The sequence below is a fragment of the Panthera tigris genome, chromosome B1 (genome assembly GCF_018350195.1).
Source record: "Panthera tigris isolate Pti1 chromosome B1, P.tigris_Pti1_mat1.1, whole genome shotgun sequence".
Taxonomy (NCBI): Eukaryota; Metazoa; Chordata; class Mammalia; order Carnivora; family Felidae; genus Panthera; species Panthera tigris.
In genome coordinates, this window is record NC_056663.1 from 162266465 (window position 1) to 162292049 (window position 25585).

General features: G+C 43.2%; 1 protein-coding gene, 1 non-coding gene and 1 pseudogene across 3 annotated transcripts; all 3 read left to right on the top strand.

The window, feature by feature from the left end:
- The first annotated feature begins 7667 nt into the window (after window positions 1-7667).
- ERVMER34-1 (endogenous retrovirus group MER34 member 1, envelope) lies at window positions 7668-12392 on the top strand. Of its 2 annotated transcripts, none has more exons than XM_042984541.1 (2): window positions 7668-7767; window positions 8061-12392. In XM_042984541.1, exon 2 carries the CDS (start codon window positions 9023-9025, stop codon window positions 10757-10759), a length of 1737 nt encoding a protein of 578 aa, XP_042840475.1. In that variant the 5' UTR covers window positions 7668-7767; window positions 8061-9022; the 3' UTR covers window positions 10760-12392. The 2 variants fall into 2 exon arrangements, with proteins under 2 accessions (XP_042840475.1, XP_042840477.1); XM_042984543.1 differs by having other exon boundaries at window positions 8605-12392.
- LOC122238279 lies at window positions 8048-8169 on the top strand. Its single transcript, XR_006217224.1, has one exon. It is a non-coding gene; the product is annotated as a small nucleolar RNA SNORA26 (small nucleolar RNA).
- A 1157-nt stretch (window positions 12393-13549) lies between the features above and the next one.
- On the top strand, window positions 13550-17577 carry LOC102948959 (annotated as a pseudogene).
- The last annotated feature ends 8008 nt before the right edge of the window (window positions 17578-25585 follow it).

A 25585-nucleotide genomic window follows, 5' to 3' on the forward strand; every position in this document is an offset into this window, starting at 1 on the left:
GTCCATTGTGGCTCATACTGCCAAAATGAATATTAAGCACACTCAAAGAAAAAAGTCTACGAACAAGAAAGTAATTAAAAAGTAGCAGTAGTCACTAATTGTATTTTCAAAGGCCAGTATAGGAACCTGAGTCAGATACCACAGCGACACTTCCTTATGGTCTCAGGGCTCCTACTCATCCATAGTCTGACACTACTTCAGAATCGTTATGTTTCTCTTTCCTGGAAGCTTTATTCTCTTTTCTCTTTCTTCCCTTGTCTCCTGCCCTGTCACTCACACACATTCTCTCTCCAGGTTGAGTGCCAAAGACCCAGAAAACAACAAGCCAAGACAGGACTCACCACAAAGTTGGAGGTAGGAGAAAAGCTGAGCAGACAAAGGCAAAATCATGCCATAATTGGAGAGGGCACCATTCTGCTAGACACTGCTATTTGTAGACATTTGATGCTATTTCTCATACCATTGCCACACACACACACACACACACACACACACACACACACACACACACACATATACTCTCTACAGCGTCCTTGATTCTTTGCTGATTTGCTTCAGGCTTAAGATCCTAGGCAGGAGAGTCCCATTAGCTGAACCAACAGCATATTCCCATGTCCTAGATGCTAAAGGGCAGAGGAAAGTGTATGTTTGAGACAGGTGCTGCCTTTGGCCAAGATTCATACAATAGGGAATTGTCCAAACAGGAAGGTAACTCTGATGCTGGGCAGGCATCTGAACATGGCAGTGGATGGATGGATGGTTGGTTGGATGGATGGATGGATGCAAGGATGAATTTGGTTGTTCTGATGGACCACACAGAATTCTTCCCCCCCCCTTTTTTTTAACATTTATTTATTATTGAGAGACAGAGACAGACAGAGCATGAGCATGGGATGGGCAGAGAGAGAGAGACACAGAATCTGAAGCAGGCTCCAGGCTCGGAGCTGTTAGCACAGAGCCCAATGCGGGGCTCGAACTCCCACACCACGAGATCATGACCTGAGCTGAAGTCAGACGTTTTACTGACTGAGCTACCCAGGTGCCCCAAGTTCCTCCCCTTTTTAATTCCCTATTCTTTTCTCCTGAGGCTTTAAAGCACAGCAGGACTTTCCCAGGGATTGGGCAACCATTCTATTGTTCAAAGTCTAAGTACTACTTTCACCTCCTTCTATGTATAAAGAGAGGATAAATTAAATTAAGGTGAGGATAATGTTTGTGAGAGAGCCAGAAATCATCCGTGCCTTTGTTAATCTAACATGTAAAATAACTGTAGTTATGTGTGTGAATAAACAGGTCCTCAGGTTCTCCCGCAGATCTCCTCCACAACCTTTGATGAGTCATGTCTGACATCTTCAGACATCTGTGGCCACGAGGATAGACGTAAGCCAGTATTACATGAGGACGACCTGGGCAAGCAAGGCATTTAGTACATTCAAAGCCAAGACATATACCTTGAGACTTCAGAGTCAAAATTTTGTGAAATGACTATTTTGCTCAAGATCAATGTGTCTACAGTTCTGAGCACACACTTATATATGAGGCACTTAACTATGTCATTGCACTTAATCCTGACAACAATGTCAATATCCCCCTTTTGTTATAAGGAAGCTGAGAGGATGTACTTCTCTTGAGGGCACACAACTGGTAAATAACAGAGCTGGGATTCCAAGCTGCGCCTGTCCAGGTGCAAAGCCTCAGCCTTGTCCAGGACACCCAGCGGTCAGACTCACAGCCTCATTCCCTCCCACACCAACTGTACTAAAGCGAGTCCTTTCTTTGCCTCTTTGATACACTTGACTGCAGTCAGTTAACCCGCTTTTTTACATAGACTTTCTTAATGGATGGTAATGCTGCTGTTCTAGAACTAGTTTTCCCTCCCAGGAACGTTTCGAAGTCACGCTGAGCAGTAGCAAATTACATTTTCCTCAACAAATTTCTCACGTGGTCATAAAATGATTGTGGATGTTGCCTGTGTATGTTGGTGTTTATGACCTGGCTGTGAGCAGTAATTCAGGAAAACATCAAAGTTTTGTGGGTGACAAAGAATCACCTCTGATCTTCACTTCAAAGACAACCAAACAAAAACACCTTCCCAGCAACACCTTTGAGATTAATGTCAATCAGGTTTTTCCTCAACTTGTTGATACAAGTATGTGCATTATAATGAATGAAGCTTGTTAGAAAACTATAACCCTCCTCTAAAATGGCAGTAAAAATGCCCACAGGACACACACAATTTTTTTCCTGATGTATTATAAGAGAATTTAGCAAATGGACACTTTTTACCCCTTAGCCCTGATTCTCTAACACCTATTTTAAAAGGGTGCCAGCAAGTTTCCATCACAAAGAGGGCTGGTGCTCTTTCTAAGCCCGAAAGTCTAAACACCTGACATTCTCTGTACTGTCTGCAGAACTTTCCTTTCCTTCCTCCTCTCCAGAACCCACAACTAATTATCCCTCTTCTCCTGACTACATGCTCAGCTTCACAGCGCCTTTTGGTCTGGGTCTGGGGCCTATTTGAAATTCTCAGTTCAATCTCCAGCTCTTCTGGAACATGGCAACTTGAGAAAGGAGGCCTTGCTCCTGGCACACTTCCCAGGCTGCTTCGACGCCTCATTTTGGTGCCCCACAAGTGCCCAGTGCGACCTCAACCACATCACTGACTGTATGACATCATCTATGAGCTCTCAGAGAGGCAAGACCATGTCTGGATCATTTTTGTAGCCCAGACACATAGCCCAGTGCCCAACACACAGTGGGTGCTCAGTTAGTGGCTTCTGTCCAATTACGTGACTGAATGGAAATACAGACCACCCTTCCTGCATATGGCTGAAAAAGAGAGTCCCCAGGGGTCTAGGAAAGGAGAGCAAGCATGTTGGGGATAGGTCAGCTGGAGCAAGGATGGGCAGTTGGAGTATGTGACATGGAGAGGTCCAGGGAGTCAGAAGAAGTACACTTACTAGAAAGGAGTGCATTAGGCACAGGCTAACGGTGACAGAGATGGTAATACAGCCATTGTAGGGCCCGGGATAGAGCTTCAGGCCCCAGAGGGCTGGTGGTATTTTCTGCGTAATCAGTGTCCAGATGGACTCTATCCTTTTTAACTCTTTCCATCCAGAAGTGTGTGGCCGGGATTTCATATTTCTTTGCTATGTGTTTATGTGAGGTCCAGGTTAATGTGGTAGCACCCTCAATTGGGGGACAGCTTCCTCAGTTCTGCACACCCATGGCCTCCATGATGAGTCTGGCCCAGTATAAGCTGGATAACACCCCCTGGGGCTTGACAAGATCATCTGTGAGTAACAGACTCTGCTATTGATCGAGGGCACTATGAAATACCTGAAAATGGTTTCGAGATATTTTCAGTCTCAATACCCTGACCTTAGTAATTCATTACTCAACAAATATGTGCCGAGTTTCAGATACATGTTAGCTACTGTGCTAGATCAAATGATACGGCCTCACACAGATCACAGTTGTAATGAAAGCAAGAACAGCAATGGTCAAATGTAAAAACATTACACTTTTCACATTCACTCTGTGCTTCCACAGCCACAGGAGAATGTGAGCAAGAGCAAAAGACAGAATATTTGCTATGTTCAATTTCATCTGAATTCCAGCACATATTAAAAGGGCAATTTCTACGCTGAGTTACTGAAATGAGGTGAGAGTTGATTTGGGAGAATTTTATGAAGAGAGATTATTTTCAATTTTTATGTAACATTCATCCCAGAGTCCAAATAACAACCATGGGGATCCACACAGCCAGAAGCATGAAGCAAATATATTAGAGGGATTCAGTCGCAAAAAACAAAATTCACATTACGTCTTACAGGTCGGCCGGTCTCAGAGTCGTGGGGGGAGGCCGCCCATCGTAGCCCAGTTCCTTCTTCAGACTCATCAGTGAGAGAAGGGACTCCTTCCTCCCTGGAGAAGAGTGAGGAAGGGGGCAGAGACAGACAGGTATGTTATCCTACTGGAAACACCTCTACCTGGAACCTGGAGGCGTGGGGAATCGCGCACTTTCCAGGAACCAGCTCAGTATTTGAAGTAATCGATTTCATTCCTTGTGACGCTGACTTGGATGCTGTCTTTCAAAACCAAGTCAATCACACGTGTGCCTAACCTAATCACCGCAATAAGGGCTGCCCACACCCACAGCATGTAGACCAGTAACAGTCGCCTAGGATGGATACAAGAAGCTTCTGACGAGCTGGAGCTGTGCAAAATCCCCAAGCGCAAGAGTGTTTTCTTGCCTCTTGTACCGTCAATCCCAGGTCTACCGCGTCAGCATTGGGATCCATACAAAGATCCCAGAGTGGTCAGTAATCACTCTAAAAAGCATATTATCACAAACTTCTCAAACGGGTAAATGCCCACGGATACCACACCCTGACACACCAACTCTTGACATTATTGTTTTCCAGCAAGTCAGCTTCATTCAACATAGGCTTTAATAATGTATTTCAGATATTCTTACTCATCTTACTGAAAACAGAGTGCAATTTTGAAAACAAAATGAACAGACCTCCATTTACAAGGCGACTCTTTCACTTCCTTTCTACTGTTTTGATTATCACTTGAAAGATTTATCTTATTCTCCTTTTGTTTGAATTTGGAAACTGGAATGTTGAAGAGCAGCTGATAAAGCACATATTCCAGACTTTAAAGTTTTAGCTTAATATTAACTCATCAGGGGGAAAAAAAAAAAAGTATGAAACTAACCGATCTCCATTTGTCATGAAAATATGGCAATAAAAAATGCACCTGCAGTTACAAAACAGGTCAAGGTCATTTGTGGCGCTTATTAATCCTGCCACTCCTGTGAAAAAGGCTAAAAGCACTGCCTACATTTATTTTGCAAATGGAAAAAAAGTAACAGGTTTCGTCTTGCTCTGGGTATAATAGCAAAGCCAAAAATAGAACCTGAAAGCATTCATGTTCCTTTTTTGATATAGAACAGGACTCAACCCAAGCAGTCTCATTAAAATTGTGCTACAGAAGAAGGAGGCTGCCTCTTCATTCAATTTTCCTTAATAGAATTAAATAGTTCATCATGGCTGTACTTTCAAGTGGGTACCTAATGCTAATTAGTTTAACTGACCAACCAAAACTCATTTATACAGTAAGTTCATAGGCTACATTGGATGCTAAACAAAACAGGTAGCATGTAATCATTTTAAAGAATTCCTTTAAGAAAAAGCAGTATTTAAAATCCAATATAATCAAACACGAGAGGACCGCAGCACGATTGCTTAGGGTCAGCTGGTCAACATGCAACCTCTAATATAGGTGCCTTACTACAACTCTGGATTTTAAAAGAGTTCTAAATTAAATCCCGCAATCACTTTTAAGAAAAAGCACCTTCCAAGTTTCAGAAGTTGAGAATTCCATGCTGCCATCCTGTGTCCACCATCTGGCCACTGCAGCTATGATTTTCGTTTCCTCCCCTACGTTTGTGCGTTTATGTATGAGTGTTGCAGTGGAACTTAAGTCAGTGTTGCTAGTGTTTTGCATGTGCTTAGGAACCCTAACGTGTCCACCAGCCACCTATACTACTAGACTGGGAATAGAGTAGTTCTCACAAAATATTAGCAATATGCGGATCCTCAGGAACAAAATGAGGAATTTCATCACGCCTGCTGCACCCAGTGGGCAGGTAAAAGGATTAAATGAGATCATCTATGCGGCTCAATACACATACAGAGCAGGTAGTAAAGGGCGCCATGAAGGTTAGCTCTTAATATCTTTAATACGCTGGCCTGACACACGCCAGCCTTGCCAACAGCAATGTTTTATTGACATACATCTATACAACACATTATCAATAAGCATCATTTACGGACTTCAGGCTCTGGCATATTCTGGCAGCCACCAGCATCTCCGGCCACATCCCCCACTGCAGCCCAGTTTATACCATGCCTCGTCCTGTATTTCTCTCCACACACCCCACCCTTGGCGTTTTGTGCAGAAGTCACAGCAGCCTTCCTGCAATTCCATGAAAGCACTGAGCTCTTTCCTAGAACACACACTCTGCACATGCATTGCCCTCTGTGTGGAACTATACCCGAGGGTCCTCTCCTTTGCCCCATAAACTTGTCTTCAGTTTTCTGCTTAATCAAAAGCTGAGTCTTTGATTACTATTGTAACTCTTGTTAAGTGCTAATTTTACATTTTTGATGTGATTCTTGTATTAATGTCTATTTTACCCACTAGACCCTTCCACCAGGGCGAGGTTCACATTTTGGGTTTTTTTTTCCCCCTCACTATCTATATACCTCCAGGTCTATCGCAGCGTTTGGCCTATGTTAGGTTCTCAACTCATATGGGTTCTATAAATAAATAAACAAACACATCCCAATAGGAGGCTACGGGCTCCCAAGGACTGAGCATGTCTCTTTCCACTTTATTTCATAATCGCTGTTCCCCTTACCCCTGGCCTTAACTCTATTATGAAAATATGCATGTTTTACGAGGTTAAAATAACTTGGGAAAAATAAAATGTAAATTTAAGTTTAAAAAGAGAGGGAAGAAAAGAGATAACAATGAGATAAACACAGAAATGGCTGGTTGGTCAACATTAGCAAGGGGCAGTTTGGATAGCAGCTAAACCACTGCTGCAGGCTCATTCAGGGACTGGGAGGAAGGACTGGGAAGCCGAAGGGTTTGAAAAGCCCTATCCCATCCCCCACAACATTCTTCTTCTTAATAATAAAATACTTACGTTTTTCTCCTTAGCATTTGTCACCCTAAGATATATTGGGTATTTTTGTCTTGATTTTTCTCCACTGTAACATCTAAGGCTTTTGTTTCATCCATTTAAGGATTAGAAACGTGCATGGCACACAGCAGGCACTCAAATGTGATAAAAATGTGGCACAGTAAAGAACAGCTCAGGACTTTAGGAGGCTGTATGACCCAGAGCTGTGGCCCAGGGGCTGAGCTGGGGAGAGGTAAGGGCCAAAGCCTCTCCAGGACAGTCCCCGAGGAAGGAACGTTGGCCTGAGAGAACCACATCCACGAGGGTCTTGAGGGACGCCATTCTCCCGCCCCGGTTCTCAAGCTCCAAAAAGGAACTAGACTAGTCTCCCAGTCTAAACCAGAGAGGAAAGTCCCAGGCCGTGAGACCGGGCCCGCCCCTTTCCGCCCCCGCCCTCTCGAGGACTGGCTGCTCTCCCTGCCACCCCGCCCCAGGCCTCCCTAGGATTGGCTGCTCTCCCCCCCGGCCCCGCCTCGTCCTTTCCCCGTCCCCTTCCCGGGGATTGGCTGCCTACTTTCCAGCCGCGGCCTCTGGCTGGGTCTCTGGTGTTCGCGGGCTTTTGTGTCTCACGGAGTGCGGCGGTGAGTGGTGCTCGATTCTCAGGTCCCTTGCGGCGGGGAGAACACTCGGCCTCCGGGCCCGGGTGGGGCTGCGCTTGCCCCGCTTGCCCCGCTTTCCTTCGAGCCTTGCCCGCCCGGAGCTCCGCTGCTCCCGGCGGCCAGAACGGAGGGGTAGAGCAGCCCTCGGCGGCCCGGGGGGGCGGGCGGTCCAGCCCGTCCTGGGGCCGCGCGAGGCACAGACGCCGCGCGGAGCCGCCGGGAAGCTTCCCCGCGGGCAGGCCCGGGCGCCCTAACCATCTTGCGCTTTGCTCCCCCAGGGCGCAGCTGCGGCCGCTTTGCGGCGGGTTCGGGGCCCGGCCCGCCTGCGGCTGTGGGAACCCGACTTGGAGCCTGCGGAGTCGGTCTCCGACGTGTGCGGGGCTGCAGCGGCCTGACTTCCAGGCGCAGGTATGTCCCCGTCCTGGAGGGAAAAGCGAGGCGCTCGGCCCGGAGCACGTGGCCAATGGCGACCGGGGGTTCCCACGTGCTTGGTTCCAAGGCCCCCCAATTGGCTGCCCCTTCGGATAGAGGGCATGTAAGTTCCCGACTCCCCCACCCCCTGCAGGACAACTGCTTCCGGTGGGTTTTCGGACTTGGCCCCAGAAACCGCCGAGGTGCAGGGGGTGTTGTCGGGAGAGGAGAGCAGGGGTCGTAGAGAAGCCTGTAAAACCCCAGACCGCCCTTTCCTGTGCCCTTTTAAGGTTGACGCAGTGCCTTAAGAAGCTAACACAGAAGGGTAAAGTAAGTCTCCATAAAACCCGGGGACGAGACTGTAAAACTCCTTTCTGGATCCTGTCTGGAGTCACAGATCGCCAGAGGAAATTTTTCTTTCGGTTCAAGCACCCTTGTGATATTTCAACACATCTCAGAGCACAAATGATGGATTCAAACTTAACATTGATGGTACATTCAGTTCAAGTGTTGGTATTTGTCACTGAAGGCAGGAACAGCCTATGAGAATGAGACTGTAAATTGAGAACATCTGAAGACACTGGCTCACAAAGGTCATAAAGCCTCTGGAGCCACACCTCACTGGGTAGAAACAACAGGTCCAGAATACTTGAAATTGACCCATTTTTGGTCACCCCAGGGCTGCTTCCATTCCTTGTTTGGGTGAGCATTATGGGCCCTTGAGCGAACGGTACTTAGACAGTTATGTAGAAAGAACTATTGGAGCATATCATCAACAGGTGAAAAACACATGATCTTCACTTCCTAAATAGCCTCGCCATACCTTTCTACCAGGGGTTGGAGCATCCATCAAAGTTTTGAGAAGAAAACATGCATTATGACCTCACTGGGAAGAGGCCTTGGAACGACTGCTAACACTGCCCTCGAAATAAAAATCTTCCTGGATTCACATGAGACACGCCAAGCTAGATCCGGATCAACACCTACATGATAGTGAGAAGGCCATCCATACGAGTGACCTCAAGTTGAGGATTTCCAGGCTCCAGAAGCAGATGACACCATGAAGTAGGCAGCTTTGTCCAAGATCTTGAATCAAGAATGTTGTCTTCATTTATCTTCCCTTGAAGCCTCTCTCCCAGACTTGGGAAGTTCTGTGACCTAGAAATTAAAAACAAAAACAAACCTCTTTTATTTATAGAAAGATTGGGTGGAGCTTGCTTGTCTTAATCTTGTCTCCCTCTGTCCCTCCACTATGGGCTCCCTTTCAAACTGTGTCTTGCTTCAGCTAACCGTTATTGCTTTTTCAACAATTCTAGCACAATCCCAGTATCCACTCCCACCCCTCTTCCAAACCCTGGCCACCTTAGCTAATTTATCTGACTGCTGGTTATGTCAACACCTAGATAACGCACAAGAACCTGAGTTAGTTTTTGTTCCTGCCCATGCAAGCACCTGGTGGACCCATTCTGGACAGTGGATGCATAAAAGGGAATGGTATCCACAAACAAGAGGACACAATCACTCTACTTCCTCCTATGGTAGAGTACTTTGGCATTGGGAAACTTCTGCGGAAGCTCAAGGTCTATCATTAACTCAGGTGAGCCTTTTGGAGGGAAATTTTTCTGTTTGCATTGAAAACAAAAATGGCACTGGACCCTTCCTAGGTGACGTACCAAAACAATACTGTAATCAAACAGTATGGTTTGATTCCACAGATGGCACCTTCAGACCTTCTATAGATGTTGCAAATGAGTCCAAGACTGATTATTATGATGCAAATGTTTGCCTAGTCACTGGACAATATTCCTGGTTTGCAGGCCACACGACCGGGACCTGGAACAGCTCACCTTTTCCCCTAGTCGGTCTGCCCAATACCCAAGACTACATATGGGTGGACCAAAATTCTGGAATGACCTGGTTAGGTAATGACACCTATCTCTATAGCTGCCAGAATCAAACCAAAGGTCTTCTATACCAGATATTTCGCAACTTGTTTTGTTCTTATAGGCTGACAGAGGCACATGGTAAATGGAGATGTGCAGATGCCAACATAACTAATGACAAAGGTCATGGTGGACACCCGATGCCAGCCTGGTGGGTCACACGTTCCACTCTGACCTTGTCCGTGAACAACTCTGGTCTTTTTATCTTATGTGGTAATAAAGTATACAAGGAGTTCCCACCTAACTGGTCAGGGCGATGTGGACTCGGATACCTGGCACCTTCCGTCAGCCAGTATCCCGCTTTCAATGGTAGCCAAATTACAGATGTGGGCTCCTTAATACATAAAGTAGCACCACACAGACGTACCCAACGAGACGTCATAGACCATCCACCTGTTTATCACAACCCCAATTCGTTAAGGGCCCTTTTTTCAAGATTGGGAACTTCTGATCTAGAAGAAGGAATTCTAAACATTTCCAAAGCCACCGAACAAGGATTGGCTGCCACGGTGCAGACCTCAGAGACGCGCCAGTCAAGAGTTAGCAGCTTACTCTCTGCCCTCCAAAATCACCATCTGGATCTACCGGCTGCTCAACAAGGAAGACCGTGTTCGGTCGTTGGCAACCAGTGCTGCCTGTATGTAAACAAGTCAAAAGAAGTGAGGTTTCTTTTGAACAGTGTGAAGGAACGGATCGACAGTCGACGTCGAATGAGGGAATTAGCCTTTCATTGGACTGACCTCGTCTCAGGAGTGAGAGACTGGTTCAGTGGACATTGGGGCCACATGTTTGGATTTGTTCTGCTCGGCTTCATCATTGTTCTCATCTGTGTTGCCGTTCGCAGATCTCTCACCTCCCGAGTTCCTGCCCAAGTGTCCTCTTCACAGCACTACACGGGGCTCCTTGCCTGTGGAACTTCATGTGAGGTTTCAAACAAGGAAACCAGGGGACCAGCCCCACCGGAAGGGCATAAAGACTCCTTTGCACTGACAGCATCTGAACAAACAGCAGCTGCAGAAGGAGGCCTACTTCAGACTTCTCTTTGATGAGTAAAGCAGGCCTTTCTGAGAATTCAGCTGTCCTAACCCTCTCTCCAGGGAGCCTTGTGTAAGGGAGGAGCCTGACTTGGTATCTGGGCATCCGAAGAATTGTGTAAATAAGTCCTAACTGCACCTTCCGTACTTTCCGCTGAAGCCTTAATACCCACTCCCCATCCCATTAAGCTGGTATATAAAACCTTATCCCTGGCTATTCAGTGGCGGCCTTTTACATGCTTCCACATACATATATGATAAATGTTGCTCCTATCAATCTGTTAATTCATAGGCCCTCAACCATTTGAACCTGTATGTTTAATAACTGAAGACTTTCCCTTCAGGAGGAAGCTGTAAACCATTTAATAGCTGGGAGGATTTGATGTGCTCTCCTGATTGCCCGTGTACGTTTACTCTCCAGTCTAAAGGGGAGGTTTGTCTGGGGTGAATGGTAGCCATCTGATTTCCCATGGGCAGAGGCAGGGGATAGGATTGTAGAGACGGGGCAGCATTTACTGTATTGAACGCATCATCTGCCCAGTCCTGTAGTGAGGTCCTTACATTTTTCTATAGAATCCTCTCCAGTTTGTAGGTGAATAAACTCAAAGGGTAGATGACATGTTAAAGATTACATTATTACGAAAAACAAGAACAAGGTGCACAACAGGGTATCTGGTGCACTGCTGTTCATAAAGCAGAGGAAATAAAGTATACATGTGTATATATGTAGATTTACTCAGTTTTGCAAATAGACCACTCAGGATACGTCAGAAGCTAATGAAAGTGATTACATACAAGAGGCATGGGCAGTGAGAGTCTCACCCCCTTTTTTAAAAGTTGAATATAAACAAACTGATGAACATTTTAGCAAATTGACAACTTTTTCATAGACAGAAAATAATTCTTACAAGTTATGCAAAATAAACCCAGTAATTCTGGGTACACCTTAGAAGTGGGTTTATTGTTCATAGTAGTGTTGTCAAAAGATTCAAGAAACAGCCTAGTCCAGTGAGACAGCGTAATAACAGTTCCTTCCCTGTGTGTGTTAAGCAAAATGTGGCTGAACTCTTGGCATTGAAACTAGAGAAGCCACTGGAAGATAAGCATGCAGGGCTCAGCATCCGGTGTGGTATGTGGATCATAAGGCAGATGACGGATGCAGGGTGCTATGTTAGAGTGGCACAAGTGTTAAGCCGTCAAGGGAAAACATGGGGAAAAGAAATCTAGATTCATAGTAACCTCAATTTTCTTCTGTAAAATGGAATTAAACAGTAAGGGTGGGTAGGGCCAGTACTGCTTACTTACCTTTTTTGGCCATAAAAATGAGTCTGTTACTAATTTCATAATAGAAGGCTGATAGCCACTGGCCCTTGGATTCAGTGTTCATAGTCAGTGTTAAAGAGGTTTAAGACAAAACTAGATTATTTGTTTGCTTGTGTGCCTGCTGTCTGCTCCCTGCCAGAATGTAAGCTTCACAAAGACAGGTGTATTTGTGGAATCACAGTGAAGAGGGTTGTGGTGAGATGAAAGAATGCGTGCAAAGCCCTCACAGTTGACCATGGGCATTGCTTAACTAAATGTAAGATTGAGTTCACCTGTAGCCAATATGAGTCTCTGGCAGATTTGAACTTTTGCATTGACTTTTGTCAGGTGTAAATTTGAAAACTTTTGAATAAAGTTGATTATAAAAGTTGGAGTTCTTGTTCTGGCTTGCTTTGTTCCCTTCAAGTAGTCAGGTACATCCGAAACCTCATACGTACATGCAAATGTATTTATTGAACGCTTATTCCACAATGCCAATGACTAAGTGAAGGGAGAGTCCGGTCACTGGCATGATAGAAAATGTCTGTTGGAAAGATAGTCTTATCAAATAGCATGAATGGTTCTGAAATATGTTAAGCCCCACATTATTGGGTTAGAAGATAGGCTTTCCTGCTTCCATATTTAAAGTTTGTAGGGGATGGACAGTCCTAGAAAATAGTTTCAAGTTTACTAATGATGGACCCAAAGACATTTTTGATATGTGAAACTTACAGGGAAAATATCCATTATTCAGCCGAACACAATACATTGGTTGGGAAAAGAGTTCATTATTTATTAGCCAACTCAAAAGGCTCACCAGATGTTTTAGCAATTCACTGAATTATTTATCAACATTTACTGAGACTCAAAGATGCCACAAATCAAGAGCCATTGTAATCAATTCTTTTAGTATTAACACTAATCCTCCAAATGATTGTTACAGTGGTGAATGATTTCAATGTCTTAAGTCTACAACTAGGACTAAGGTGGCTCTCCAAAAGACCTTGTTCTTAAGTGTTTTGTTTGCCAGTTGATACCATTTTAGAAGTTTTGGTAGCCTGAATTGAAAACATCAAAATTGAACTATTGTGCAAAATGCCCTGTTTCTTTTTAAAGTTGAACTGTCAAAATTGTAGCATTAACAGTAGATCATGCCACTGCAATTATCACTGTGGCCTTTACGTGGTGGTTTTCTACTTCTCTGTTTATTAATTGAAATTCTACTGCAAGTAAGATTTATTTCAATCATTTTTATCAGTATGGACTCTTGGATATATACATTGTTCTTTGGTTGTAATGCAGGACTGTCATTTTTACTATTGCTCAAATTGTCCCAGCTATGTCCTCTGAGAGCTCTTTCAAGTTGGCTCCCGCATCCTTTTGACATACTCCTGTCCTTTGTTTTATGTTTCACACTTCCTTCCTGGAGCATCAAGATGCTCCAGCCTCACCTTATGGTTTTCCTGCCCAGCCTCAGGACCCATCATATTCCAAGGAACCATGGTTCCTTTTCCTGATAATGCTATTGAGAAACCAAAAGCAGGGTACAAGGTATGCTCATTGCCACTGCTGTTAGGGTGCCCACCCTTGATGGACAAAGCTAGAAAATCTGTGTCCATGAATCCATGTGTATGCGTTGGTACCTATATTTCTATGTCTAGACATAGTAAAATAAATTAGTTCATACTGATTTCTTCAACTCCTCTGTGATGTGGAGAACAAAGGCAAAAGAGATACAGAAAAAATTAAACTTCCTTATAACTTGCAGCCCATTGACAAGTACTTGGGACAGGCAGAGTGACCTTCCTCAAGGAGCTAAGCTGCCTCGATGTTAATACTTTGCTAGAGGAAAAAGGCAACTTTAGCTTGACATTAGCCCAACCTCCAGGATCATGTAAAAAAAAATCCCTTTAGAAATACAAATCAAAACCACACTCAGATACCACCTCACGCCAGTCAGAGTGGCCAAAATGAAGAAATCAGGAGACTATAGATGCTGGAGAGGATGTGGAGAAACAGGAACCCTCTTGCACTGTTGGTGGGAATGCAAATTGGTGCAGCCGCTCTGGAAAACAGTATGGAGGTTCCTCAGAAAATTAAAAATAGACCTACCCTATGACCCAGCAATAGCACTGCTAGGAATTTATCCAAGGGATACAGGAGTACTGATGCATAGGGGCACCTGTACCCCAATGTTTATAGCGGCACTCTCAACAATAGCCAAATTATGGAAAGAGCCTAAATGTCCATCAACTGATGAATGGATAAAGAAATTGTGGTTTATATACACAATGGAATACTATGTGGCAATGAGAAAAAATGAAATATGGCCTTTTGTAGCAACATGGATGGAACTGGAGAGTGTGATGCTAAGTGAAATAAGCCATACAGAGAAAGACAGATACCATATGGTTTCACTCTTATGTGGATCCTGAGAAACATAACAGAAACCCATGGGGGAGGGGAAGGAAGGAAAGAAAAAAAAAAAAGAGGTTAGAGTGGGAGAGAGCCAAAGCATTAGAGACTGTTAAAAACTGAGAACAAACTGAGGGTTGATGGGGGGTGGGAGGGAGGGCAGGGTGGGTGATGGGTATTGAGGAGGGCACCTTTTGGGATGAGCACTGGGTGTTGTATGGAAACCAATTTGACAGTAAATTTCATATATTAAAAAATAAAAAAAAATAAAAAAATAAATAAATAAAAAAAAATAAAAAAATAAAAAAACAAAAAAAAAAAAAACAAAACAAAACAAAAAAAAAATCCCTTTAGAAACTTCCTTTAACTCTACCCGCCCCACCAAGATATATGTTAGCGATCATCCTCCATGTACATGTGTATGTATATGGCCCACTGATACACATCTGAAGGGTCTCATGACTAAGGTTTTGCTACAGTAATAAATTACCTTTTCCCAACAACACCCAGCCCCTCAAGGTCCTGGAAACCTTGCTTCCAAATTCCTTAGAGACTTATGCTATCCCTAACCCCCTCCTAACTTAAAAGTGTGTAATCAGCCACTCCTCACATCCCCAGTGCAGCTCTTTCTGCCCACAGGTCCTGTCCCCTTTAGGAAGACCAACTTTTTGCACCAAAGATGTCTCAAGAATTCTTTCTTGACCACTCACTCCTGAACCCCAGCTTTTCACGTCAGTCTATTTTTTTTTCCGGAAACAATGAACTATTTTATCATATATGAACAGGTATACACACACACATACATATATATATCATAAATGAATAGGTATATAGATAACCTCTTTAAAAGTTGATCCATCATTGGGATCTAGATAATCTAAGTACAAAATGAAAGTGATCAAGAAAACCACTTAAATTACTTAAAGGAAATGAAGTCAGTTCCTCACTCAATTCTGTGTTACACAGATGGAAGACTGGGGAACAAATACTTTTTATTGTGATGATTACATTGTGACTTTATAGAAGATAGAGTATTTAAATGTAGCAGTCTTAACCAGCACTCCTGCAAAGGAATATTTCAGGAGGAACAGTTGCATTATTACCTTGCAACAATTTTGTAGAATGTAACTTTCAAACCAAGAGATCTGCAAAAATCAAAGATTAAGAGGATGTCCATTGAGCATTAAAAAAAATTATAGCACAACGTAATAACAACTGTGGGAAAACATGTATAATAAAAATAATTGTTGGGGCGCCTGGGTGGCTCAGTCAGTTGGGTGGCCGACCACAGCTCAGGTCATGATCTTGCAGTCTGTGAGTTTGCGCCCCGCGTCAGGCTCTGTCCTGAGTGCTCAGAGCCTGGAGCCTGCTCCCGATTCTGTGTCTCCCTCTCTCTCTGCCCCTTCCCTGCTTGCTCTCTGTCTCTCTCTCCCTCAAAAATAATAAACAATGAAAAAATTAAAAAAAAAAATAATTGTTAAGGAAAATGTGGATGATTTTCTCAATTTTCCAAAATTTCCAAATTTTTCCAAATATTATATTTTCAAAATAATCTATTTTTGAAGGAGATCCTTGTGGTGACATAATTCATGTCTTGCTTGTGACGGTGGTTACATGAATCTACACATGACAAAACACATAAAACCATGGAACACTGTCATGCATATACCAATGTTAATTTTCTTTTTTCTAATTTTTTTTTAATATTTACTTTTAAGAGAGTGAGCATGCGAGCCACAAGTGGGGGAGAGGCAGAGAGAAAGGGAGACACAGAACCTGAGGCAGGCTCCAGGCTCTGAGCTGTCAGCACAGAGTCTGACTGGGGGCTCCAACACACGAACTGTGAGATCATGACCTGAGCAGAAGTCAGACACTCAACAGACCAAGCCACCCAGGCGCCCCCCAATGTTAATTTCCTGGTTTTGATATTATAGTTTTGCTACTGGGGGAATGTGGGTGAATATTTTTGCAACTTTCTGTGAATCTATAATTCAGAGTAAAAAGCTGGGCTTTTTTTTTTTTTTTCCAGAGTAAATGCTTGAACGAGAATTTTGAAACGATCCTTTTGTCCTTTCGTAATCCTGTATGTTTTCTTCATCAAGTTCAGCAATTTCCTAATTATCTGCTTATTTACTCATCCATTCATTCAACAAACGGTAGTTGAGTATGTGCTAGCCATTGTTTTAGGTTCAGAACACACAGCAGTGAACAAAACAGAATTAAGGCTCACATTCGATCAAGACAAGAAAAACAAACAAACAAATCACACTTCAAAAAAGTAAAAATAAAAACAGAGTGATGTGATTATGAGTAGTTGGCAGGCTACCTTATACCCAGCAGAGCAATTAAGTGAAATCTGCGACAAGCTAGTCTTTCAGTTATATGGGGATCTTTGCATACCTTTGCTGGGGATTCAGTTTCCTTACTATAAGATGGGAATGATAATAAAAATAAAATCCAGCTTCTCGCCAAATGCCGCCAGCACAGCATTTCATGGAGATTGGCCAGGGTGGCCTACGTCTCCCTTGGGCCTCACGCTGGGAAGCTGTTCATGATCGTAGATGTTATTGACCAGAACAGGGCTTTGGCTGATGGACCTTTGTGTCAGGTGAGGAGACAGGCTGTGCCTTTCAAGTGCATGCCGCTCACTGACTCTGTCGTCAAGTTCCCTCACAGTGCCTGCCAGAAGTATGTCTGACAAGCCTGGCAGAAGGCAGATATCAAACAGGGGCAGCCACGAGATGGGCCAAGAAAATTGAAACCAGAGAAAGGAAAGCCAGGATGACAGATTCTGATCATTACAAAGTCATGAAGGCAAAGAAAATGAGGAGCAGAATAGCCAAGCTTGAAGTTAGGAAGCTACAAAAAGCAACTCTCCTGAAAGCTTCTCCCCAAAAAAGCAGTTGCTGCTAAGGGTGCGGCTTCAGCAGCTGCTGCAAGGGTGCCAGCAAAGAAAGATGGCTGCTGTGGGCAAGAAGGTTCCAGCCTAGAATGTTCCTGTCCTGAACGCTGCAGGCCAGAAGGCAGTGCCTCCAAAGGCTCTGAAGGGTCAGAAAGCACGTGTTCCGAAGGCATCTGGCAAGAAAGCATACAAGCATAAGAGGCTATTATAAATAAGTAATAATAGACGCTCTTTTTGACAAATAATAAACTATCTCACTGGGTTTTTGTGAGATAGTATGAGCTTTGCACACAAAGTGTCAGAAAATGCCTGACATATAGAAGAATTAATTTATAAATGTTAGTTTCATTATTACTTTAAGCTGGGGTCTCATAAGGTTTTGTGGAGGAAGAAAAATTTAAGCTGAGGTCCAAAGGACAAAAAGGATCCAGCCTTATGGAGATGGGGGCCAGGAAGAGTATTCCAGGCAGAGGAAACAGCTGGTATAAAGATTCAAGTGGGACAGTTCAGCCACTGAAACTAGGTAGGAGAAGGTAGAGTGGTCATGTGCTGTGTCAGCCTGACTAGGGGTTGTGACTTTTATTTAAGTGCTTCAGAAAAGCAATGATCCTTTAAAAAGGATCGCTCAGGGGGCACCTGGGTGGCCTAGTCAGTTGAGCACCCGACTTCAGCTCAGGTCATGATCTCAGGGTTTGTGAATTCGAGCCCCGCGTCAGGCTCTCTGCTGTTGGCGCAGAGCCGGCTTTGGATCCTCTGTCTCCCTCTCTCTCTCTGCCTCTCCCCTACTGGTGCATGCACTCTGTCTCAAAAATAAATAGACATTTAAAAAGTAACAAAATAAAAAAAATTAAAAGGATCACCCAGCCTGTCTTGCCGAGAAAGGAGGCAGCAGAGACACCAGCTGGAGGAAGGGTTATTTCAGAGGCCAAGGTAAGAGATTCTATAGCCAGGATTGTAGAAGTGGAGATAAAGAGAAGTGAGGGATTAACTTTGTGTCAAACTTGATTTTCAAACCTCCCGTTCTGCTATTGTGCTTTTCTTTTTCCATTTTATAGATATTTAAAGTTGTAATAGATATTCAGATATTCCAGCCCTTTCTGTTGAGTTCTTCAAAGCAGAGAGAAATGGACTTTTCTTCCACAGATGTGTTTCAAAAATTGTCTACTAAGAATTCTCCATAAATTTAAGCTTTTATATTTAATTTCTTACCTATAGACTATTTGTTTTCAAATTTTGAATCAGTTATCAAAATATATTCATTAGTTTTCCTTACCTTTGTGATTTTGAAAAATCTTATACAACCAGGTTTTCTGTTTCTCTTTTAAATTGGAGCTGTGATGGGGCACCTGGGTGGCTCAGTCCATTAAGCGTCTGACTTCAGCTCAGGTCATGATCTCGTGGTCCGTGGGTTCGAGCCCCGCATCAGGCTCTGTGCTGAGCACTCAGAGCCTTGAACCTGCTTCGGATTCTGGGTCTCCTTCTCTCTCTGCCCCTCCTCCATTTGCTCTCTTTCTCTCTCTCTCTCTCTCTCTCTCTCTCTCAAAAGTAAATGAACATTAAAAATAATATTACAAAAATAAGTAAGTAAATAAATAAATAAACTTTAAAAAAGTTTAAATTGGAGTTGCATCTCTTTCTGGATTCTTTTTCACTGAAGCAGACTTCTGCTATACCACTGCTATTCTGAAATGGCTCCATAATAGGTTGTAAAAGCTGATAATAGCCCTCTGCTCCTCTGGGCATTCTTTTATATTCTAATCCATGTGAATTAAAAAATAAATTTTCAGGGCGCCTGGGTGGCTCAGTTGGTTAAGTGTCCGACTTTGGCTCAGGTCATGATCTCACGGTCCGTGAGTTCAAGCCCCACATCAGGCTCTGTGCTGACAGCTCACAGCCTGGAACCTGTTTCAGATTCTGTGTCTCCGTCTCTCTGACCCTCCCCCATTCATGCTCTGTCTCTCTCTGTCTCAAAAATAAATAAACGTTAAAAAAAATTTAATAAAAAAAAATAAATTTTTTAAAAAAATAAAAAAATAAATTTTCTCTTTATATTTAGCATTCTCTATATATTCAATTGGGCTTACAGGAAAATAAAAATTGCATAATTTATACACATGTATGCAGTGATAAATTCAAGAGGGAAAACAGACATAAAAATATTTAGCATCAAGTTTCAGAACCTATTTCTTACATACCTGGTCATCCGATGTTTATTTATTTTCTGTCTCCCTCCATCCTTTATTCCTGTAAACTCACTCTATTTACGAATATGCTGTGTGGAGCACCTGGCGGCTCAGTTGGTTAAGCGTCGGACTTGAGCTCCATTCAGGTCATGATCTCGTGGCTCATGGGAACAATTCTGCCTCCCTCAAGCTCTGTGCTGACAGCACGCTGCCTGCTTGGGATTCTCCCTCTCCCTCTCTCTCTGCCCCTCCCCTGCTTGTGCTCCTGTTCGCGCTCTCGCCCTCTCTGAAAAAAAAAAAAAAAAAAAAAAAAAAAAAAAAAAAAAAGTTACAGGTCTCCATCTATTCAATTCCTTTTTCAAAAGACTCCCAGTAATAAAGTTAAAAGCTAACACTGAAAGGATACTTACTATGTAGCAGGGACTGTTTTAAGCACTCTATATTTTCAACTTGTAACTTTCCCAGCTCTGTGAGGTAGGCACTATTGTTATCTCAATGTTACAGATAGATAAACTAAATCACAGAGAGGTTAAGTAAATTCCCAGTTTCTTTTTTTTTTTTTTTTTTTTTATTTTTGGGACAGAGAGAGACAGAGCATGAACGGGGGAGGGGCAGAGAGAGGGAGACACAGAATCGGAAACAGGCTCCAGGCTCCGAGCCATCAGCCCAGAGCCTGACGCGGGGCTCGAACTCACGGACCGCGAGATCGTGACCTGGCTGAAGTCGGACGCTTAACCGACTGCGCCACCCAGGCGCCCCAGTAAATTCCCAGTTTCTACAGCCACTAAGGGTGGCAGCCTGATTTACAGGCCAATCTCTGAGGCACTCCCCAATATGGTTTATAACTACACGAATATATACTACATCTTTTGTTGTTTGAAGTATTTTATATTTTTGTGACTGTTATAGATTAGATCTCTTATTGGTCTCTTAGTGGTCATACAAGGATCCTATTGACTTTTATCTTTTTTTTTATTGCCATTTACCTATTTTTATATCTCCAGGATATTTTCCAGCTGATTCCTTTGGATTTTCTAGGAATATCACCTACATCACATATGAATAATGGTGCTTTTCTCTTTTCATGTTTCATTATATTAACACGGAATTTCCAAAGCAATATTGAATCATTGTGTCAGTGGGAATACACCTTGAGTCCTGAAGTTAAAGAGGATGTGTCTAGGGTTTCATTATTAGATCAAATTGCGTGTTTTTAAAACATATTTGAATATATTCATCTTGTCTCTGATAAGAGCAAACATTCCTTTAATGATGATAGGTAGATCTGAGATTTCCCTCCCATTCAGACTTAAATTATATTGTTAATGAATTAATTAATTATTAATTGAAAGTAGGCTCCACGCCCAACGTGGGGGTTGAACTCATAACCCTGAGATCAAGAGTTGCGTGCTCTACTGACTGAGCCAGCCAGGCGCCCTTCACACTTAAATTACAAAGTGAAGTGCTTTGGCTTAGCAGATCTTGAAAATACAAAAATGGAGTTAATTCAGCTAAATTGGATTTGAAGGTCTAGGAATGCCTAAGTATGATTTAGAGATTATAGGGAAGGGAAACGAGCTTGAGGTGAAACCGTGTTTACCAATATACTGTTCAGGGCACTAGTTCTCAAGCTTGACTGCTCATTAGAATCAACTGGTAAGATTTACACAAGATGCTGATTCCTGGGTCCCATTTCCAGGTAATCTGATATCAGTCTGGAGTGCAGTATGGGCATTGGGAATTTTGTTTTTTAATTTTTTTTTTTTTACATTTATTCATTTTTGAGAGACAGAGAGAGACAGAGCACAAGCAGGGGAGGGGCAGAGAGAGAGGGAGACACAGAATCTGAAGCGGGCTCCAGGCTCCGAGCTGTCTGCGCAGAGCCCGATGCGGGGCTCAAACTCACAAACTGCGAGATCATGACCTGAGCCGAAGTCGGATGCACAACCGACTGAGAATGGGGAATTTTTTAAAACATCCCAGGTGCTTCTAATGGGTGGCCAAGTTTATAACCACGAATTTAGGGGAGACTTTAAACCTGTTTCTCCCACTGTGCAATTTCTGGTTATTAGGGTTTTGTAGGCTCCTACTAAAACACATCAGTGTGTACGCCAATTTTCATAGCAGTGTTATTCACAATAGCGAGAAGATGGAAACAACCCAGTGTCCACTGATGGATGTGAATGGATGAAGAAAATGTGGTGTGTACATCCTGCGGGAGATTATTTAACATTAAAAAGGAATAAAAGTCTGCTAGATACTACCACATGTATGGACCCGGAAGACATCATGCTGAGTGAAATAAGTCAGAGGACAAGTACTGTAGGATTCCACTTGTATGAAGTTCCTAGAATAGATCCATAGAGACGGAAAGTAGAACAGAGATTACCAGGGGCTGGGAGGAGAGTGGATGGGGAGTTATTCTTTAACGGGTTCAGAGTTTCAGCTTGGGAAGATGAAAAATTTCTGGGAGCGGATAGTAATGATGGTTGGACAACATTGTGAAAGTTCCTAATGCCACTGAATGATACGCTGAAAATGGTAAAAAGTGGTAAAATTTTGTTACGTATATATTCCAACAATAAAATAATTGAAGCAGAAAGAGTTGCCAGTGGTGGGATATGAGCCACCTTTTCCAGCTAGGTTTAGAGTGTTAATGTTAAGGAGTATAATTCAAGGTGGTTTAGTAATTGGCTTAATAGAGTTTGTCTGGTGGTACTTCCCCACCCCGCCCCCCACCCTCCACACACACCATTTTCAAAGAAGTTTGCCCCTTACTTTCTTAACAGTTGGCTGTCATAAAACCTTCCCACGCGTGCAGACAGGTGGAGGCGTGATGCTGAAACCGGCAGCACAGCACTGGGTGGCCTATTGTGTGGGACCTTTTGAAGCAAAGACCAGAGGCTCCCGCCTGGACTGCACATGGACCAAACAAAACTGAGACATCAAAATCACCATTTTTATTAAGTGAGACGTTTATCAAGAGGGGTATCATTTGTATCTGACTTGATAATGCTTTTAGTGTTCCAAAGAGAAAGATGAATTGAATGGAAGCATCTCTGATTGCTGTCAATTTTCATGAGATAAACGAGGCCATTTAGAAATGGCCTCGAATGAAAGAAATGGATCACAATATCAGAGAAAGGCTCTGATTCACAGTAGTTGTGATGATGTGCTTCAACAGAAGATACATGAGCTTTCTTGGCTTGGTTTTCCTATGCAAAAGAATTGTATCCCAAACCCATGTTGGATACAAGTAGCAAATCACTAATACTTAGAATTTCTAAATTTTGAAAGATGCGGTGTCTAGATCTATCATAGATACTTCCTCACCAAGCAGAGGATTCTAGAACTGCACTGTCCAGCAGCATGCTCCTGAAACGTGGCTAGTGCCACTGTGTGTATGAATTTCCTACAACTGCTGTAAGAAAATACCACACACGCAAGGGCTTAAAACAATGCATGTTTATTGTCTTACAGTTTGAAATCAGTTTCACAGGCTAACACTAAGCTGTCTGCAGGGCACACGTCTTTTGTTGGCTCTAGGGAAAAGGCCATTTCTTTGGCTTTTCCAGCTTCCAAAGCTTCCTTCCCTGCAGTCCTTCCTCCATCTTCAAAGCCAGCAGCATAGCCTCAGCTGGAGCGCTATTTTCTTCTGTTCGGCTGTCCAGTCGCTCTGTGTCTCCTTTTTATAAAGACACCTGTAATTACGTTTAGGGTCCACTCAGATCAGCCAGGATCATTTCTCCATCTCAAGATTTTTAGTTTAGCCACATCTGCAAAGTCCCTTTTACCACATAAAGTTCACAGGTTCTGGAGATTAGGATGTGGATATGTTTGGAAGCCATTATTCAACCTACCGTATTGAGAAACTGCACTTTGAATGGAACGAAATTTGATTTTATTGGCCATGTGGATAGTGGCTACCATATTGGACAGTACATTTCCAGAGTCACAATAAGTTCTATAGACCCCACTGCTTTACAAGTCATCTAAAAGCCAATATCAGTTATAAAATAAATAAGTCACTGAGATGAAAAGTACAGCATAGGGATTATAGTCAATAATATTGTGATAATGTTGTGTGGTGACAGATGGTACATACACTTGCCATGGTGAGCACGGTGTAATGTATAGAATTGTTGAACCACTATGTTGTGCACCCCAAACTAATACAACATTGTATGTCAACTATACTTAAATAATTTTAAAAAAATGTTTCAAGCTACTCATGACTGAAATGGAAAAAAAAAAGGGGGGCCAATCCCAGATGCTTCATTTCATAGCCATCTTGAGTTTATTGTTGGTCTGCTCTTCAAAAAAAAAAAAAAAATCTACATAAGTGTGTTCTTTAGAGATTTGGAACACATCATCCCATCGATAGAATGAGGAAAACTCTTAGTGATCCTTCACCATTGAGCAAAATTTAATGAGTATTTATGATGGGCCAGGCACCGACCTCCAAAAGTAGTTCACAGTCTACAACGTAACGGATCTACATTGTGATAGCAGGAAGCACTGGGAGCATGAGATCAGAAACTGACCCCAGGGAGGCCCAGGAAGGAATTCTGGAGGACGTGAAACCTAAGTAAAGAGATGGCCAAGCCAAGAAGGATAAGAAAGAACACAGGCAGAGAGAAAGGGGTGAGAAAACTACTACGAGGAGAGGAGGAAGCACGCCCAGAGGAGAGGTTAAGAGAGGGATCTGGGAGGGCAGTAGTGCTATATGACTGAATGTGTGGGGTCAGAAGGGGCAAGGCAGGAGAGAAGGAGGGGGCCAAATCTTGATGGGCCTGGTAGGTCATGATGAGGAGTTTGGACTTTATCCTGAGTGTCAGTTAGTATTGGCTTTAATGCAGATAAGACACAGCCAGTATGTGCCTAAAACAAGGCAGATGATTATCTTTATAGACACCAAGGCTGGTGGGGATTGTGCTCCCTAGAGCACCTCGGGGGCTCAGATTCCTTCCACCTCATTTCTTTGCCATCCCTAGTGTATTTATTTATTAGGGCTGTCATAAAAAAGTACCACAAACTGGGTGGCTTAAACAACAGAAATTTATTGTCTCACAGTTCTGGTGGCCAGACACCCAGGATGAAGGGGCTGACAGGGTCAGTTTCTTCTGAGGACTATAAGGACGAATCTGTTCTAGGCCTCTCCCACAGCTTCCGGTGGATCTCTAGAAACCTTTGGCCTTCCTTGGTTTGTAGAGGCACCTCTGCTTTCATCTTCATGTTCATATAGTGTTCTCCCTGTGTGTGTATGTCTCTGTGTCCAAATTTCCCTTTTATATAAGTACACCAGTCATATTAGATTAGGATGATACTTCAGTACAACCTCATCTTAACCAATTTACATCTGCAATGACCCTGTAAGATCACATTCCAAATAAGGTCACGTTCTAAGATACTGGAGGTTAGGACTTCAACATATAAATATGGGGGCAGGGGATGGACAGAATTCAACCCATAACACCTAGGATGTGGTCCTTATCCTTATGGTCCAAGATAGCACCAGAGACCCAGCCACTATGTTCAGAGGCAGAATCTCCTTTAAGGGCCCATCCTTGCGGGTCCTTTTTCCACATTGACTCAGAGATTTGCTCTGGAGGTACTAACAGATTCTGGTTCTGAGCGATCATTGGAGTGTTGTACTCCTAAAGAGGGCACTGACCATTTGTTAGCAATGCCTCTTCCTCAGACGTAGGGTCAGAGAATAGCTTGGCTGCAGAATGAAGACAGGGAGAGGAAATGTTACTTCTCAGATCATCCTAGAAGGAGTTCAGGAAGAAGAAGAGATTTCAGGACACATTCACAAGACCAAGTTGCTGGGCAGTGTGGCTCATTTCCCACAGGTTGACTACATGTACATCCCCCTGCCTTTTGTAATGTCTGTTCTCCTATGGGTTGTGGTTATCATGTTTGTCTCCTTTACAAGACAAGGTGTTCCTTGAGAGGAAACAAAGCTCCTTTGAAGTCTGAAGGGTCTCACAGAGGTGGGAGAGAGGTTAGGGATTCAAAGCTTAAATCTCAGCT

What these genes read in the sequence shown, in the direction of transcription:
- ERVMER34-1 (XM_042984541.1), top strand. Translation starts at nt 9,023, where the DNA reads ATGGGCTCCCTTTCAAACTGTGTCTTGCTTCAGCTAACCGTTATTGCT.